The 18,765-nt window shown below is 43.2% G+C and overlaps 1 protein-coding gene across 7 annotated transcripts in view; it reads right to left on the bottom strand.

The window, feature by feature from the left end:
* MAP2 (microtubule associated protein 2) overlaps positions 1–18,765 on the bottom strand; it is a 260,078-nt gene that overhangs the window by 88,903 nt on the left and 152,410 nt on the right. For all 7 annotated transcript variants that reach the window (XM_039493838.1, XM_039493840.1, XM_039493845.1 and 4 more), the window contains one exon: positions 9,803–10,084. In XM_039493838.1, the coding sequence (XP_039349772.1) occupies positions 9,803–10,064 (262 nt within the window). In that variant the 5' untranslated portion in view covers positions 10,065–10,084. The remainder of the gene's footprint in view (positions 1–9,802; positions 10,085–18,765) is intronic.

Below are 18,765 nucleotides of genomic sequence, written 5' to 3' on the forward strand. Positions count from 1 at the left end.
CGATGAGCAAGACAGTTGTAAGAGACAGAGATGGAGACACCTCTTGTGGGGGGGGGCAGGGTGACCAGGCAAATGGAGCGCTGGGAGCCTGGAATCTATTTCTGGCTCTGCCACTACTGCTGTGTGAGCTTGGACAAGTCACTTCACCTCTCTGTGCTGCAATTTCCCCTCCCAACCTTTGTGGGTCTTGTCTACCTAGATTAAACTCTTCAGGGCAGGGACTGTCTGTTGCTATGTGTTTGTACAGCTCCTAGCACAATGAGCCCTGACCTTGATTAAAGCCTCAAGACACTACTGTAATATCAATCATACTACTTCTGATACTCTAGTAATGGCAGAAGCACATTGGCCCATTGCACATAATGAGGGGAGAGTCTCAAAACTCCAACTAGACCAGTCACTAATGTGGGACAGAGGCAGTAACACTGGAAGGCAGAGTTCTGTCCAAGGAGGGAAGATGGGAATTATCAGCAATAAACAAATCAGCCCACAGTAGTGACTATAGCCAGGGTCTGCTTCTTTGGGTACATCCAGACTACCCGCCGGATCGGCAGATAGCGATCAATTTATCAGGGATCGACATATCGCGTCTCGTCTAGACGCGATATATCGATCCCCGAACCCACTCCCGTCGACTCCGGAACTCCACCAGGGCGAGCATCAGTATTGGAGTCAACGGGGGGATCCGCGGCCGTCGATCCCACGCCATGAGGACGGGAGATAAGTTGAAATAAGATACGTTGACTTCAGCTACGCTATTGCCGTAGCTGAAGTTGCATATCTTACATCGACACCCCCCTCCTCCAGTGTAGACCAGGCCTTTGCTGAGCGTACTTTAATGGACAGGATATTCCTTCTTCACGCAAGAAGTGAAGGATGAAGCACAGAATCAAAAGCAGCAGCGATCTGTCAATTTCACATCCCTCACAGTAGAAGCTGGCTATACCTGAATGATAAGAGCATCATTAGAAATTTTTAAAAAGTCCGTTTCAGTGAATACAGGTTTTAGGATACATCATGCATTAAGAGCGTGGTTGGAATGATATGTTGTCAAAGATTTTTCAGCCACACGTCAGCCTTGCTATTCCAGTTGTTATATCAATGGGCTCTCCAATGCCATTACTGATGATGTTATCTGGGAACATCAACGGCAACAAGTTAGCCCTCTTGTTGCCATGACTACAGAGTTGTATTCAGCTCACATCTCCATCCAGAAAGAATCTTAGCTATTTATTCCTGGTTCTCTTATTATGCTAACATTATAAGAAAGAACACATTACAACTAATTAAAATAATAAATGGGGCCTATTTATTTATTTATTTAACTGATACAACTCATTCGTTGTCTCTTCCAGCCAGATTCAACCTTGATGTATGTGACTGTAACTTCCGTGGAGTTATTCTACGAAGGCTGGTGTAGGATGGGATTGTCAAAAGTGCCTGAATGATTAGAAGCATAGGGTGGAATTTTAAAAGGAGTTTTATGGTATTAGATGATTGACAGGTGAATTTCAATGGGTGCCTAATTCCCTCAGGCATCTTTGGAAATCCCAGCCATAAAAGTATTCGTGCTCCTAAGTCACTTAGGAGCTTTTGAAAATCCTTCCCTTAGGCATTCATGGGCAGACTTTTCAGAAGCGTCAGTACCTACATTGGGGCCAGATTTTCCAAAGAGCTCAGCTCCCATTTAGGAACCTAAATAAGCAGGCATTCATCACACAGCCGCTCTCGCTGCTCTCAACAGGTGCTGAGCTCTTTTGCAAATCTGGACGTTTCATGTAGGTGCCTAGATGGGAGCTGAACCCCTTCTAAAAGTCTGGCTGAGGACTTTCGAAAATCTGCTTCAACACTTTTCTAAACATTGAAGCAGACGAAGAGTCAGCATCCGGGCAGCATGGCAGGCTTGTCAGCTCAGAGAAGAGACATGATCTTAAAAACTGCACTCTGTAATGAAAAGGGGTGGCAAAGAGTTAAAATACAGCTCCCCAAATACTAAAAGAGACAGTGACTGATTTATGAAATTCCTCAGAGGAAGGGGGAAAACCAGACATGGGTGAGGATTGAACATCTTACCAAACTTAGCAAATGATCATGAAAGCCACAAAAAAATAGACAGAGGCAACGGCAAATGCATTTGCAGCAGTTATTAAACAAACAGAGCCAGGGGACAGCTATTTTAGAAGGTGGGAGGGAGAATTACCCTGGCCTCATTCCCAGTCTCCTCCAAATGAACCACTGAGGAGGGGCTATACAAGAGTCTTAACAGAGAATGGTGAAAAGTATTTCCCAAGGAATGCCCCAAAGAGCTTGCACTCGAAAGCTTCTGTCTATGCCTTCTCCAACAACATAATCTGATCACGTCTGATATATTCAGACAAGATGTCACAGAGAATGAGATTCATGTTACTTCTAACATGCAGTGCATGAATTTCAGATCTGTGAAATGCAATGTATGTTTGCTAGTGTCTATCAGCAAGCAAGATGCACGGTGTATAGTAATTACTATCACAATTTCCTGGGGAAAAGGAGAGAGACTGGCATGCTTAATTAAAGCTTCGTCGCTGTGGGACTTACCAATGAAATGATAAGAAGTATTCTTTGAGCTTTTTAAAAATAACGAATGAAAGGGAGTAAACACAAAAATCAGATTTATCTTTAGATCTCACTGATTTTCCTTCTTCCAAGCTGTTTCATTTGCTTCTCCTACCTCTTGTACTTTGATCTAAATGTATTCCAACTGAAAATGCAAAGTTGAAACAAAAGGCAGGGAGGCCCACCCCCCGCCCTGCGCGTGCCAGATGTTATACAACTCTGGCTGGAGCCTGAAGATGCTGTTTTAATTCTATTAACACTATGTCAGCTTCAAAACTGCAAGGGCTGTGGTGCAGTGTGAATAGCTGAATGAAGAGGAGAAATGCTGCAGTAATGGCGGGACTGCCAAAATCATCAACTCCCACTGTCCAAGCTCCCCTGGAGGGCAGAAGGCTGATGCCAACAAAAGCCCTGTTATCTTGCTTGCTGGTGCTGTGGAAGTATCATGATTAGTACCAGCAGTGGAGGGTGTGTGTGTGTGTGTGTGTGTGTATCAGAGAGTGAGAGAGAGACGGGGCAGGAGAAAGGAAGATTGAATTAGGGAAGGGATCAGAGAGAAAAAAGTATGAATGTATCAAAGACAAATTGATTACCAGGCTGAGGGAATTTCAGTGTGAAGGAAGCTGGTATACACATCCTACCATGCTCATGAGGCTGCAGTTCAGCCCCCAAAATCTCCCAATTAGGCCTGACAAATGCAGCAGCTTTTGGAAGCAGGTTTGCAGAGGTGCCTGAGACAAAGTGGGGAGAGGGTGCTCTGGCTCTCTTTGGGGTGCTGGCCTGGTCCAGCTCCCATCAAAGTCAATGGAAGGTTTCCCCATTGGTTTTCAGTGGGAGCTGGGTCAGGCCCCAGCTGAGTACTAAGTGCTAGTGAACTTGAGCAAGCCTCTGAATCACCCCCCGTGCTGCGGAGTCAGCACAAGCAATTGCTCCACTTGACTGGGCTCGGAATCCACTTGGCAGTGCGGTCGCTCAGCACTGCCTGGAGGAAGATTACAGTGTTTATAAGGAGGGAGTGCAGGGGCCAGGCACAGACATGAGACCCTACACTGTATGGTACTTAGTTCTATTGCGGTGATATTCTTTCGGACCCAAGGAGTACAGTGTTACCAGGCAGACTGGGGGTGGTTCAGTGTCCTGACAGGTATATCTACACAGCCCACGACAGCTGTAAAAGTGGCTCCGCATACAAGCTTTTGAGCATCTATCTACCCAGCTGTTTTTAGAATGATAGCGTGAGCCCCGGGAGACTGAGTCCACTGATGGGCTGGGAGGCTCACTGCTGCAGGCTGGGTAGACGTGCCCATGGAGTGCTGCCATGTGGGAGACCCAGCTTTGATTCCCAGCATGGTGTATTCGCTTTGCAGGCCCTTAGAATGCTGAACGGGCTACGGGTGCCTTTCCGTGGGGGTTGTGGCCTGACATCTGTGAATTGTGAAGCCTAAGCAACCGAGGGCAGTGCGCAGGCAAACAGCAGTATGGATCGGGGGGCTTTGGCCGTGTGATACTGTATGGTGGTTAAAGTGAGCGTGAGCATGCTCTAGATCACCGACTCTCTCCTTGGGAAATGCAAGTCTCAAAGCCAACTTGCAGGTACGCACTGTTTCTGTTCCTCAGATTTAGTAACTATTCCAGGACGGCCCTTCGGTGCAGGATCCCCAGCTGCTTCTCTGGAGAGAGTTAATGCCTGTTTACAGACTAATGGGTCAGGGAGGAGTTTTGTAAACATATTTCTTAAATGTCTCCATGCAGCAGTGATCACGATTAACCACTCTATAAAACGAACAGCCCAATCAGGGAGTATGTGAATTCAGAGGGTAACAGGACTTGCTTCTCTCCAGGTTTCTTTTCAGGCCATTCTGCCCTCACTGCCCTGAATTAGCTCCCCTGAGGCAGTGCTCATTGTTTCTAGCAGGGCAGATGTTATTTCATCCCGTTCTTTTTACTGTCACTACTTCCTTTTTGTGTGTTTCTCGTCTGTTTTTCTACTGTTTTCTGCCTCTTCCTTGCCCCCTTGCTCTGCCACCAAACTCTTTTTCTCTCCCTTTCTTTTATGCTCATCTCTCCATTCCCTTACCACAGGCCCTGTATCCCTCCTAATCCTTCCTTTCAGCCTCACTCTCCGCTCGACCCCCAAGTTCACTCCCTCCCGTTACCTCCCCAATTTCCCCTAATAGTTCTACATTCCCCTTCTCCTCCTGTGTCACCCAGTGCCTATAGTTTACCAATCTCTGGGCCCCACCAAAACACTCCCTACCGTAGAGCCCAACCATCTGTCATGTACTCCTTCCCATACACCTCTCCGGTGGATTTATATTCTCTGGAGAGGGAGGCTGGGCTAGTCCCTTGTCTCACTGCTGGGCCATGGTTTCCGTTGCAATTTTTCAGCAGCCTGTCCTCTCCCCGAATATTGGGGGTTGTGCAGATCAATGAAGCACTCCATGTTTGTCAGTCTGCCAGGACCAGCATTCGGCACATTGGCAAACAGCCATTTCTTCTCTGACATGGGACAAGACAACAACGTACCCCGGCTCAGGCCACTATCCTGTGGATCTGATAATGTCATTCCGGGAACTCTATCGAGTTGTTAGAAAGTAATTCATCAGGTAACTACATGAGCAATCCAAACCCCCTACGGCATAGCCCTACTTTAGGTATATCATGAAGAAAGAGATCAATTAACTGAGTCATTATACATAATGACACATTAAAACGGCTTATAAGGAAAAGACTTTACAATGAATCCAGCTATTTTTACCTCCAATTATATAAATTGGCCAGATTAGTCATCACATTACTGAATAAAAAAGAAATTCAATAACAAATACATTTTAAACATACTAAACAAGCCTGATCATTTAAAGTCCTTTGCAAGTTAAATATGTGTTGGATTTTGAATTAATAACCTACTGATGGTGCTGTGAGGCATCAATAGGATTCCAGAGCTATCCCTTCCAAATTCCTGACCAGGACTTTTCAGTGACCAAATGCTACTATCGCAGATTTTACAATGAGTCATGTGCATGCTGGGAGAAGACACTCCAAGATTATTCAGGAAGGTGCAGATACTGATTCAAAGCCCACTGAAGTCAGTCCACTCGACAGTGAAGTACATATTTATAAAGTTTATACAGTAATACTCCCTTTAGAACACATATTTCACATAACAACAGTTAGCTTCATGAGAGCTACAGTTCTGATCCTGTATTCCTGGAGCACCCAATATATTCCTTGAAATTAATGGGGTGTGTGTGCACACACACACACACTTACTGATTTATATGAATATTTTGGGTGTTCCAGGAATATATATAAATCAGGGATCTCTGGATCTATTCTATTCTCAATAACAGATAATGAAAGAATGCATTCATTTTACAGAAATAATTCATAAAATATCACTGCCAACATTTGCATTCTGTGCTGGTTACGAGTGGGGTAATCGGTGCTCTTGGACTGCCGGAACATCTGACTTTCACAGCACTGTTCTCACAGTATCTCATCATTATGATCACTCCTCTCAACACGAAGGCTTGCCAACCAAGCCTGATTTCATTCTTTCTTTAGATTACAAATTTGGTTGATAAAGGTTTCTGTATAGATGTAATATACGTAGACTTTTTAAGGCTATGTCTACATTACAGCGGTAAGTCAACCTACACTACGCAACTCCAGCTACATGAATAATGTAGCTGGAGTCGACGCATCTTAGGTTGAGTTACTGCGGGGTCTACACTGTGGGGGGTCGATGGGACCTTACTCTTTTTGTCAGGGGCAGAGTACAGGGGTCGACTGGAGAGTGATCTGCTGTCGATTTGGCGGGTCTTCACTAGACCCGCTAAATCGACCACCGGTGGATCGATCTCAGAGTGTTGATTCCGGCTGTAGTTTAGATTTAGCTTAGTATTGCATGACTTTCTGATTACAAAATAAGCACTACAGAGTATCAGTGAAGCACGTGTTAAATGGGAGAAAAGAAAGAAGGCTGAAGTGGACACCTTTATATTCAAGGGATCTGCTATGTTATTGCCCTTCCTTACACTTTATACAACAAAACAACACCAAGAATGACTTTCTAAGGACTATTCCACAAGCTTAAAGATGGATTCTGCCCCACTCAGTCTTATGCCACTGACTAAAATGGGGGGCAAGATCAGGCCCTGAGTCCACCCCGCTGCAGTACCCTCACTGAAATTCCCCTCTGTTGATTTTGTTTCCATTTACAAGGGGGACACAGATCCTGCTCTGTAACTCAGCCATTGCCAGTATGATACCAAGGGAGATTAATCAAAGCCACTGCAACAGGCTGACACAGGGGATTCCAAAATTGAGGTCAGGCTCAGTGAATCCTAGGCAGATGCTAAAAGAGAGACACAACAGTAAATTTTAACGGCGCAACCCTAAGAATGTCACTTGCGGTGAGGTATTTACATGCTTCAGTGATAACGGTTGTTCCCCCTTCAGTTTCAGAGTTGGGCGAGGTGCCTTTGTCTGAGCTGACTACCTCTAATGCTGGCTTTCCTCTCAGCCCTTGAGTTTTACAGCATGAGCTCTGTGATGGGGAGCAGTGGAGGAGACTCCACAGCCATGGCAGAGGGAGGCCACACCACGCCAGGCAATGTCACGGGTGTTTGCGGGCGACATCTCAATTTCTTACTGGCACCTGAGTTAATCAGAGGTAGGTGAGCCTAGTTAGGCTGAAAGTCTTAAAATGGAACTCAGCTCTTCTCAGAAAAGATCAGGCAAGTGTCTAGTGACCAGAACAGAGGCCCTGTTTGTACTTATGCTTCCATTCAGGTATCTTTTGTCCTGTACTTATAGACTACAGCATGAAGACAGCATAGCCAGGGTTTCTTCTGCTTTGTGTTACCGTGGTTGCCCCAGAGAAAAACACTATAAATAAATCTGAAGCCCCAGTTTGGCTTAATTATATTGCTTTACCTTGGCTCCCTGTGCACTTTCAACTATAAGTTCTTAGAAGTGTGTTGTATTTTAGGTTATTATTAATTATTTGTATTACAGTAGCAACTAGAAGGCCTGACTGAGCTCAGGGCTCCATTGTGCTAGAAACTGTAGATACATGTAACAAGAGTCAGTCCCTGCCTCAGAGAGCTTGCAAAGTAAATACCTAGATAGACAAAGCATGGGAGGGTAAATAGCGGTGCAGGGAAGTAAAGAGGCCCAGTCAACCTCACACAGATTAGTGGCAGAGCCAAGACTTGAACCCCGGTCTCCCACCCTCAGTCTAATGCTCCCGCCATTGGACTACACCGCTTCAACTTTAAATGCCTTATTGGCCAACCCCTTGCCTCCGAAAGCATTACCTAAAATATAAGAGAAATCACGGAATTAGCAAGATGTTTGCCGCTCTGCACTGCCAGAGCCTCGTCCCATCTCATTCCCCATCTGGACACTGTACAATTAGATTATATGGCCTATCTTAGGTACTTACATGGCTCCCATCACTGTAGCGTCTCAATGCCTCATGCTCTTCAATGTATTTATCCTCACAACCCCCCAGTGAGGTAGGGCAGTGGTATTATCCCCATTGTACAGATGGGGAACTGAGGCACAGAGAAACTAAGTGACTTCCCCCAGGTCACACAGGGAGTCTATGACAGAGCAGGGAACTGAACCGTGACCTCCCAAGAAAACATGACCTATCAGGAAAGGCTGAAAGAATATGGTATGTTTAGCCTTCAGAAGAGAAGACTGAGAGAGCCTTTGACAACAGCCTTCAAATAGGTATAGTGTTGTTATAAGGGGCTGATGATTAATTCTTCTCCATGTTCACCAAGGGTAGGACAACAAATAATCAGCTTAACTTGCAGCAAGGGAGATTTAGGTTAGATCTTAGAAAAAACTATCCAACTATAAGGATGGTTAAGCACTGGAACAGGCTTCCAAGGGAGGTTGTGGAATCCCCATCACTGGAGGTTTTTAAGGACAGGTTCGACAAACACCTGTCAGGGATCATCGACCTGCCTCGGTGCAGGGAGCTGGAGTAGAGGACATTCTGAGGTCCCTTCCAGCCCTACATTTTTACAATTCTATGTCCCAGACTAGCCCTGTAACCACTGGACCATCCTTCTTTTAGTACTTGTTGTAAAGTGCCAAGCATACAATATAATAAATATAATGAGCGGAGATTGTGGGTGATTAGAAAAGCATTATGTACAGAGACAGATTTTCACCGTATGCACCCCTAGGCACAGCATCTTTAGTGCCCCCCCCCCCGCCTACAGCTGACCTTTGTGTCACACACATTTTAGAGAGGGCAGGTGCCCCTAGAATGCAGACACCCCCTAGGCACGTGTCTACTGTGCCTAACTGGAAATCCGGCCCTGTCATAAACAGATAGTTAAGGGTTAATGTCTCTTTTACCTGTAAAGGGTTAAGAAGCTCAGTAAACCTGGCTGACACCTTACCAGAGGACCAATGAAGGGACAAGATACTTTCAAATCTTGGTGGAGGGAAGTCTTTGTTTTGTGTTCTTTGTTTTGGGGGTTGTTTGTTCTCGGGACTGAGAGGGACCAGACGTCAATCCAGGCTCTCCAAATCTTTCTGAATCAGTCTCTTGTTTCAAATTTGTAAGTACCTAGTCAGGAAGGCGTTTTAGTCTTATGTTTGTTTTCTCAACCTGTGAATGTTTCTTTTGCTGGAAGGATTTTTACCTCTGTTTGCTGTAACTTTGAACCTGAGGCTAGAGGGGGTTTCTCTGGCTATATAAATCTAAGTACCCTGTAATGCATTTCCCATCCTGATTTTACAGAGATAATTTTTACCTTTTCTTTTTCTTTAATTGAAAGCTTTCTTTTTAAGAACATCATTGATTTTTCTTTGGTTTAAGATCCAGGGAATTGGGTCTGAACTCACCAGGGATTGGTGGGGGGAAAAAGGAGGGGGGATGGTTAATTCCTCTTTGTTTTAAGATCCTACACAGATGAAAAACACATGGTCCCTGTCATGAAGGGTTTGGGCTACCCCATCAAAGCCCAAAGTTTTATGTTATAAGTCTCTTTTTTGCAGTGGAGCAATTAAAAGGACAGCAAAGGAAGTACGTATAAAAAGCAAACACCATGGCTTTGCCCTCTGAGAGCTCGCACTGCACACGTGGGAAAATGCAGTGTGTTCACCTTCAGACCAAAGTGACCTCAAAGCAAGATATTATAGGAGAAAGGGAGGGTGGGCTGGAGTCTGACTTTGTCACCTGCTGTTTCTCTGTCTCCTGTGGATAGCTCTCCATTGATCCCATTCTCTTTGGTTCTAGAGTATGTGCCCTGTTGCCCGCGTTCACCGTATGCTGCTTCCTCATCCTCTCTGTATGGAAATCCATTGGCACTTCTGACCAATCCGGCACCTGCCCCAGCTTGCTCCTTAATTTCAGGGGAATGCGGGTGTGAAGAAGCCTCTGTTAGTTGACTTGAAGTCCAGTGCGGTGCCTTGGCTTCATCCTTCCTATCATCGGCCATTTTTCCTCTCTTTCTTTGTCCTGTAATTACATTAGTAAGATAGATCAGCAGTGATCTGGGGATGGTTTCCCCAGCTCATTGTTTACAACCCTAGCATAGCACATACACATTTCTCAACTACATTGTCAGGGGACCCCAAACCACTGCCAGGCAAGGGGTTTACAAGTAAATCAAAGGTCACTCTGCACATGACTGAGTTGCTTTAAAAAAGATTATTAAACTGTACGGGCCAGATTTAGATTGATTTCAATGGATTACGCTGGTTTCTGCCACTGATTTCTTGATGGATGATCTTTCATGAATCAGTTTTGGGTTCAGTGAGTTCAAAAACATTTGGACATAAGTAATGGCAAATGACTCATTCCTCATGGAAACAATGACATCTCCTGGTGATGGAGGAGGAGAATGTGATAATGACTCTAGCTACAGCTATTATTATTAATTAGTAGTAATATTGCAGTAGCACCTAGAAGCTCAAGTTATGGACCAGGACCCCACTGTGCTAAAACAAAAAGATGCTCCCTGCCCCCATATACTGCCAGACATGGCAGAAACAATATTCATGAACATTCATTTGGATTCTGACCCTATGTTTGCCTTTACCACATTTAGATCCCTTCTTATTCATGATTTGCAAACATTCACACACATTTCTTCTGTTCACATAAATGTTTGGGGAATAGCTGCTCTTCATACAAGCCTTTGTGAATAAAGGTATTTATGCATGAACACAAATAATATAACACTATTCCTCATTTGCTATTCTCCTGTTTAAAATGCTTCATTCATCCCACCAGGGAGCAGAAAAAGTACCATGGGACTTAGGCTCTGTCTTCACTGTACAAAAAAGTGTGGTTTTATATCAAGAGTTAGCGATCTTAATGGACAATCCTAGTGGAGACAAGGCACAGTAGTTTTTACCTTGATACAGCTAGTCGAGCTAAGCCCCAGGTGGGAAGGGCGTCAGGCTGACCTTGATTAGCTAACCAGCTACGTCATGGCTAAAGATTACTTGCGCCTTATCTCCACTATGATGTAAAATCTTGCTGCAAAGAACACACATTATTTTATCAGTGAAGACAAAGCCATAGTTGGCCAATCACAAAGAGTGAACAGTCTAAGAAAGCAGTTTGCGAACAACAGATAGGCTGAAAATTGCTTGTCAAAACTATTCGGTAGACAGTTAGGATAAACAAACGTATTCACAGGAATCGGGATCAGTTTGTAGCTGATTTGCAAACAGAACAAAAGGCTAAATTGTCTGATAAATTATACCCAGCAAATAGTTTCCTCCACTCTACTCATATATTGACTTTCTGAGCTACTAATTTTTCTTTTAATGAAAAATCCTGTTGAAATAAGAATATTAGTGTTCAGTTACAATAAAAATATCAGTCACTCTATTTAACTCTCATATAAAAGTGACTAACATATATACTCACCTGCAGAAGTATAGCATTGTGTATATTAGGTACTAGATAGCATACTTCTTTGAGGAACATTGGACTGAGTAAAGACCCTATAATATTTTCTCTTTGCTGTAGTGAACATAGGAAGCTTAGCAAAATCACAAGGTGCATTGGGGTGGACAGAAGGATTTATGCATCTCAGTCAGCCACAAAAAAATATGATACTGTTTTATATTAACTAGTCCTTGCCCTGTGCTTTCTCCCAGAGCCAGTGCTAGGCCTAAGCAGACTAAACAATTGCTTAGGGCCGCAAGCATCTCAAGGCCCCTCTCAATTTATTTGTTGTTGTTATTATTTTCATAAGAATTTCGCTGTTTTAGTATTGTATGTGTGTGGAGGCCCACAAAAATATTCCTGCTTAGGGCCCCCAATGGGATAGCACCACCACTGCTCTTGCATCCGAAGAAGTGGGTATTCACCCACGAAAGCTCATGCTGCAAAACGTCTGTTAGTCTATAAGGTGCCACAGGATTCTTTGCTGCTTCTACAGAACCAGACTAACACGGCTACCCCTCTGATACTTGACACCACCACTGCTTCCTCCTCTTCCTTTATTCTCTATTGTAAGTCATATCAATTAGGTTTCTTGTTTAAGAGATTTCAGCTCATACAATGAGTGCCAGGAAGCCATGATGCAGTCATCTCAAGTCAACCAGCAGCCTGGAAAATGTTATTGGTGGAATGGAGGAAGAGAAAGTACAGGTTGGTGCCCTCGTGTACTTCAGGCAGTCATCTGCCTTTAATTCTTTTCATGCTATGAAATTAAAAACATTTTGTGATCAAAGTTCTTTCCAGAAACATGAGAGCATGGGGCAAATTCTGACCTCTGGAGATAACACATTAACGCACTGCAAAAATCAATGGACTTCACTAAGGAGGGTCATGTATCTGAGGGCAGAATTTAGCCTGTTCGGTCCAAAAAAAAAAAAAGTATATACCCAGCTGTGTTCCTTTATTAAACTGAACAAAAGCTAACAGAAATATTGACTCAAAGTTTCCATCCATTCAAGGCATTTAGAGCTAGATCCAAAGCTCTTGGGGGTTAATGAGAGTCTTTACATTGACTTCTAAGGGGTTTGGATCCGGCCCGTATATCACATTCTAACTCCAGAGGTTATTGTCTCCAAAAGTGAAGATGATACCAAGAATCATCTTGTTGAGAGGGGTTTATACAATAGCAAATGCAGGGAAATGTATACAGTAGCAAATTTTGATAAAAGTGAAGGTTACAATCACAGCGCAACAATCCTAATGCTGTTGTCTCCAAGTGTCGCTTCCCCTTTAAGTTACACACTTCTTTGTTCTCTTCCATTTCTGTGGGAAGGGTATTTGCATTCTTATCCATGCTACAGAAAGTCCTCTATGACAGTAACAGAAGTGCTTTCATCTTTAAAAGTAAATATAGTGGGTGGGTTTCAATGGGAATTATGTGTATCTGGGGGCAGAACTTGGCTCGATATGCATAATAGATGGTTAGAGAGTGAAACATTGATGAATTCATTCTAGACTCTGTTATTCATAAAGTGCTCTCACAGTTTATAATGCTAGTAGAAACACTGGGAGTGAGTCACAATACTTCTTTGTATTCACTTCAGGGATGACTACTATCCCCAATGTACACACTGTACCCCTTAGACAAATGGAGCCCAGGAGAGATCCCATCATGCCCACGTGCACTTTTTATCACGCTTTTACCATTGAATGTATTTAATTCAATAGCAAATTAATTATTCAATTAGTTAATTCAAGTAGTAGCCTAGAAAAAGTGCAAAGTGGTTAATCACTGTGGCAGTGTTTAAATAGTGTTATGTAAATAAATGAAAAGAATAAAAGGGTCCATCAATCATATAGTTAAAACACATCATTGCTAGAAATTTTAAGTCAGTTTGCCTTTTCCACTATAGTTTTCTGGTTTCCTTTCTGAACTGCTATGAAGGCCTTTGAAAATTACAAAGACAGACAGAGCATCCTCTTGAAATGTCATGCTTCCATGGTTAAAATTAATTGTGACATTTATCACCCCTCACTCTTTTCTGATTCCAGTGTTATCTAATTATGATGTAATATGCTACAACAATCTTAAGGGCATATTCTCTCCCCCACTGCTCCCTCAGGTGAATGTAGTGATGGTGGAAGAGTCTGGATTGACAGAATTAGCTATTTAAATCCTCTGTTTCCCCACAGAATAGCTGTCTGGGAGTGGGAAAGAGAGAGGGAGAGGTAGTGGTGGGGTGGCTAGGATACTGGAATAAGACACAAGAGAGCTCGGTTCACTTCCCAGCTCTGTCAAATTCCCTGTGTAACCTTGGTCAAAGCACATAATCTCTCTGTGACCCAATTCCCCATTCATAACATGAAGGTAATTTTATGTCCTTTGTCTCCCTTGTCTATTTAAAATATAAGCTCTTTGGGGCAGGGACTCTCTTATCCTATACGTATGTACAGCACCTAGCACAATGGGGCCCCATTTCAGTTGAAGCTTTCTAGGCACTATTGTAATACACCTAAATGACCTGGACTAGGTACAGCCCTGGTGGTTGTAGAAGCTGGCTCATGCTGCTACACCAGTGTGCCTCAACCCTCACCTGAAGGAACTATCTCCAGGGAAAAGAGTGTATTGTAGTCTCTGTGGCCAGTGGGTTCTCACCTATCTGCAGGGATTGCTGATTATTGCTGCTTGTGATAGTAGTTTTTGTGAAGTGGATGTTTTTCCACAAGAAAATGGACTGAGCCCACCACACTCAAAGGATATCAAACAGCTACTGGGTGGCAACAACTTTCAGCTACTGCTAACCTCAGCTGTGTTTGAAACCAGAGGTGAAAGGCTTTGCTTTTACTCCAAAGCAATTCCAACCCTCCTGCAATCCGGGCTTCATCTCACAAGAGTATAAACCTTCCCTTTTAGGAGCTCTGCTCGGTCAGGTAAGCGACACACTGTACCAGGAGCAGCATTATATAACCCTTGTATTTAATTAAATGTTTCCTGTTAAAACGGTAACTAAAGACAACTTTGCAGAGCAAGTTACAGCTGTAGGGTCAACCTTCCCATCCTTCCACAGCAGTAACAAAGGAGTCACAGTGCCATTACACAGGGCGGAGCAGTAACACCAGAGTCCACCTGTGAGAACAGCATCTCCTGCATGACACGGAGCAGATCTCAGCAGTGATGCCCTGTGCACTGACTACTGGCAGGAGCACGGATGGCAGGCAGAATGGGCAAGGTGGGGTCAGCTGATACACCACTATGGATCCTCTGATCGATCCACCCATGGAAGGGTCATGATGCAACCACAAAGGCAGCCCTAGATACAGTAGTGGCCAAGGCGACGCTCTTCACGGACCCAAGTACATGCCCCAGCTATTTGGCCTTGAGCTAGGTGTCACACCATCTAAAGGAGAAACCTTGGCCTTGTAACACAAATTATGGTAATAAATAACCACCCTAATATCTGTCAGAATCAGCACTGTGGCGGAAGGAATTTAAACATTTTGCACTTAACACAAAGAGTGAAACTCACCAGGAGTTAGTGGCTTGACACGGTGCTTTGCAGCAGTCTCATCTTTTAACGTGAGTGTATATATTTTTGTTGCCCCATATATTTTCTGACATGACACCTGCTCCCAGTCTCCTCACCAAGCTCTATCAAACCAAAGTGCTCTGAACCCAGCACGTGACAAATGTGTAATGAAAGCACACGGTGCAGAGCCAGAGAGAACTCGGGGTTTCGTTCTTCCCAATGCTACCCCTCCTAAAATGTCTTCTGTGATCACATTCCTAACAGAACAGTTTTCCAGGGTGGGATTTCCAAAAGCACACAGCGTTGGCCTAACTCTGCTCACAATCTAGAAGAAGCAAGCTAATTAACAAAATTACCAGTGGATCCTAAAGTTAGAGGACGCCAGGACTCTATGAACAAATATGTTGTTGGGTAGAATTATTCATTGCTCACAATCTGAGACCCTCTTCATCTCGAGCACCACCAGGGACAAACTGGCTCCTATAGTAACTTATACTTATATTATACTTCTTCCTTTCCCACCATTCAGACTACTAGTTTGCAGTTAGTTCCCTGTTTCTTTACAATACCAGCAAGACTATGCCCCTAAATATAATTTCTTATCTGTAAAACCTGCAAAGAATGTTTATGTTACTCACAATTATGATGATTTCTTTGTGGGTTTTGCCTCAAAGAAATTGTAATTGTAAACAGTTAACCAATAACTGTGCATTTCTCATAGACTATTTTATGCTTAAAATATTCTCTATTTTTACTATTCCTTTGACTATAAAATAAATGCAAAAAAATGCAGAGATGCTTGAATTGTGGGCTGAAGAAAAGAACCTCATTGTGTAAAGACCGAGAGCATTTACTGCAATTTCTATCCTTACCAGAGCTGAAAACAAGGAATGGCTCAAATCTCCCAGGTGGTTTATGAGATCTGTAAATGGGCACTGCAGTAAGCAGTTAGGAAGCCAAACAAATTGCTACTCATTTTCTAGTGATTTTCTTCTCCTTCTTTCAGAGGTATCCTCTTAGTGCATCTTAAGCTTTAAATCCCTCCCTATGTTTCTCTCTATGGGTCTAGAAAGCAGTGCATGAAGGCAGGTAGAGGAGGGGTCAGTGTCACACAGGTGTTTCTATCTATGTGGTCTACGTAGCCATGGACTTGAGGTGTGGAACTTGCTCTAGTCTTCTGACTTGGAGTCAGACTTTTTGCCAATGAAGGAATAAAAGTCAGCTTTCCAATTAAGATTGTTCCCTTTTAAAAAGACAGAAATAGTTGATGTAAACCAAAGGAAAACAAAGCATACTGCTTTTTAAAAGAAGTCTCTTTTAATGGGTTTTGGATGTGTTGGTTCATTAAATACTCTGTTGATCTTTTGATGAGGTACAGAGTTTAATCACTGTGCAGTGTGTTTGCTCTACATTATATAATCTACTGTTTTTCATTTGCTTGCTTAGAAACAATCAGAGCTGTTCTTTTAGATTAGCTATTTTGTCTTTCCTTCAAGTACAAAGGACCGAATCCAAAGTCCATTGAAAGCCAAGGAAAGATTCTTATTGGGCATTGGATGAGGCCCAAACTGAGTATACACCTTGTACAGAAAAGCACAAAAATAGAAACCAGGGAACCAAAAATTAAAACCTAGGCAAAGTGTCAAAGTGTCCTCCTCCCAAATCACAAAATTAAAGGCACAAAATTGGAGACTATATTTGATTTTTCCCCCCCAATACAGAAGGTCCTTCAAATCTAATTACTAGGGGCCTTATTTTGATTTCACACTAGTTTTACAACATGGTAATTCCATTAATGTCAGGGGAGTTACTATGGATTTACACTGGTGTAGGAGCAGAATCTGGCTCTTTGATTCTATGATTCTGTGATTCACTACATTGTCCTAAGTCTCATTTTCACTAAGGCCCATTTACACTGCCAGTATTGTAAATGGGAATCAGACCCGCATATATTTATGGCTCACCTACTTATTGTTTATGGTGGAAATATCAGGTGCAATGAGCACCTGAAATACAGATGCACTTGTCTGTTTGTTTGTTTGTTTGTTTTTTAAAAAGGGCATAAAAACTACAAATTCTAAGTGAACCAATAATTATTAAAACAAGAACTCTTGACAGGGAGTTGACATAGACTGATATTATACGGAATATCCTTTACAGATGATTTCTAAGAGTCAGTGCTTGGTGGTAATTGCAACCCAGACATCGCAAAAAATGAAAGGTGGGTGCCAAGGGGAGTATAGAAGGGGTGAAGATCGTCTTTCACTGGTCAAGGACTCTTGACCACAGCATCAAACCTGTGAGCTCTGTGCCAAAGATGAGTGTGCTGTCACTGTAGAAGGACTGCCCCTCTCCTTCTGGAAGCAAGAAAAATCCCCTAGAAAAATCAGGAGCCCTTTGTCGGTACTCATAGAAGGAAAGGGAGGCCTCTGACTGGAGACTGACTCAGTTCTGATGTGCTTCCCTTTCTGTGATGGTGTGTAGAGATCCAGGCACCGAGGCATCGTCCTGCAGTCTGTCAGAGTGTGAAGTGCTTCATCAGTTCCTGAATTTAAAAGGTCATGGCCTTCGAAAGGCAGGTCTTCAATAGTGGCCTGACCCTCTTTTGGGATGACTGCAACTAAAATGTTCTTCTTGTAGTGACTGCCATGGCCGTAGACCTGGTGGGCCTGTGGGCTGAAGGATTCCAGGCATATGTGCACAAGGTGCTCATAGCTACAGTGGGCGCCCACCCGCACACACACACAAACACACACAGAGTCATCCAAACATTTTCAAAATCGAACAAAAGACTCGATGTAGGTTTGGATTCAAATTCAGTGAAAGATTCTTAGGTTGGTTCTTAGTTAATCTGAAGTTATTCATTATCCTTCCCCATCATCTGAATTTCAATAGTGCCTAAGATCCCTAGTGATGGACCAGGACTGCCACTGTGCTAGGGGCTGTACAAACACAACAAAAAGGTTACCTACCAATAACTGAAATGGGAAAGAAGCTCTCTTAACCAGTTTGCTATACAGTACTGCTCAGCCAGAAAGGGACTAGAAGCCCAGACGTGAACTTTCCGATTAGAAATGCTCTAGTGTTCTTTGCCTAACTCCCCACTTGCCTGTACTGGAATAGTCTAATTGGAAATTAAATCTTTCTACCTGGTACATTTGGTTTCTTGTACAGAATGAATACATGGAGATTTTCAATTCTACATTAAGGTCTTAGTTAAATAAATATGTGTCTTGATGACTTAGTCCTTATTTGCAATTTTACAGTTTGGCTGTTTTTCACTACTGATGTAATTATAAAGGATTCCTGCTTCCTTTACTGTAAAGTATGCTTTCAAAAAGCTGGGAAGAACGAGCAAAACCCCATCACTTAAACAGATTTACCAGTTTCCAGAAAGAAAGATCCAATTATCTCAGTCAGAGAGCATGTCCCCGTGCCATTTGTGCCCTCTGCTTTCCCATGCCTCCATCCTCCCAAAATGGTCACTTTAGGACATGGGCAAGGAGAAACTATACTTTCCGTTTCAATGTCGTAACTGAGCTGCAGCCCCTGAACAGCAGCACTTCAGGTACGGGTATCCTTTAGAATGGGATATGCAAGATAAAAGAAAATGCTTAAAATAAGCTGTTTCTTTACCGCCCTGGAAAAGAGCATAAGGATGTTCTGAGATGTTCTTGCCCCTTTCACAACAGAAATAAACCTGCGGAAAAATAT

The sequence above is a fragment of the Mauremys reevesii genome, linkage group 11 (genome assembly GCF_016161935.1).
Source record: "Mauremys reevesii isolate NIE-2019 linkage group 11, ASM1616193v1, whole genome shotgun sequence".
In the NCBI taxonomy this organism is placed as follows: Eukaryota; Metazoa; Chordata; order Testudines; family Geoemydidae; genus Mauremys; species Mauremys reevesii.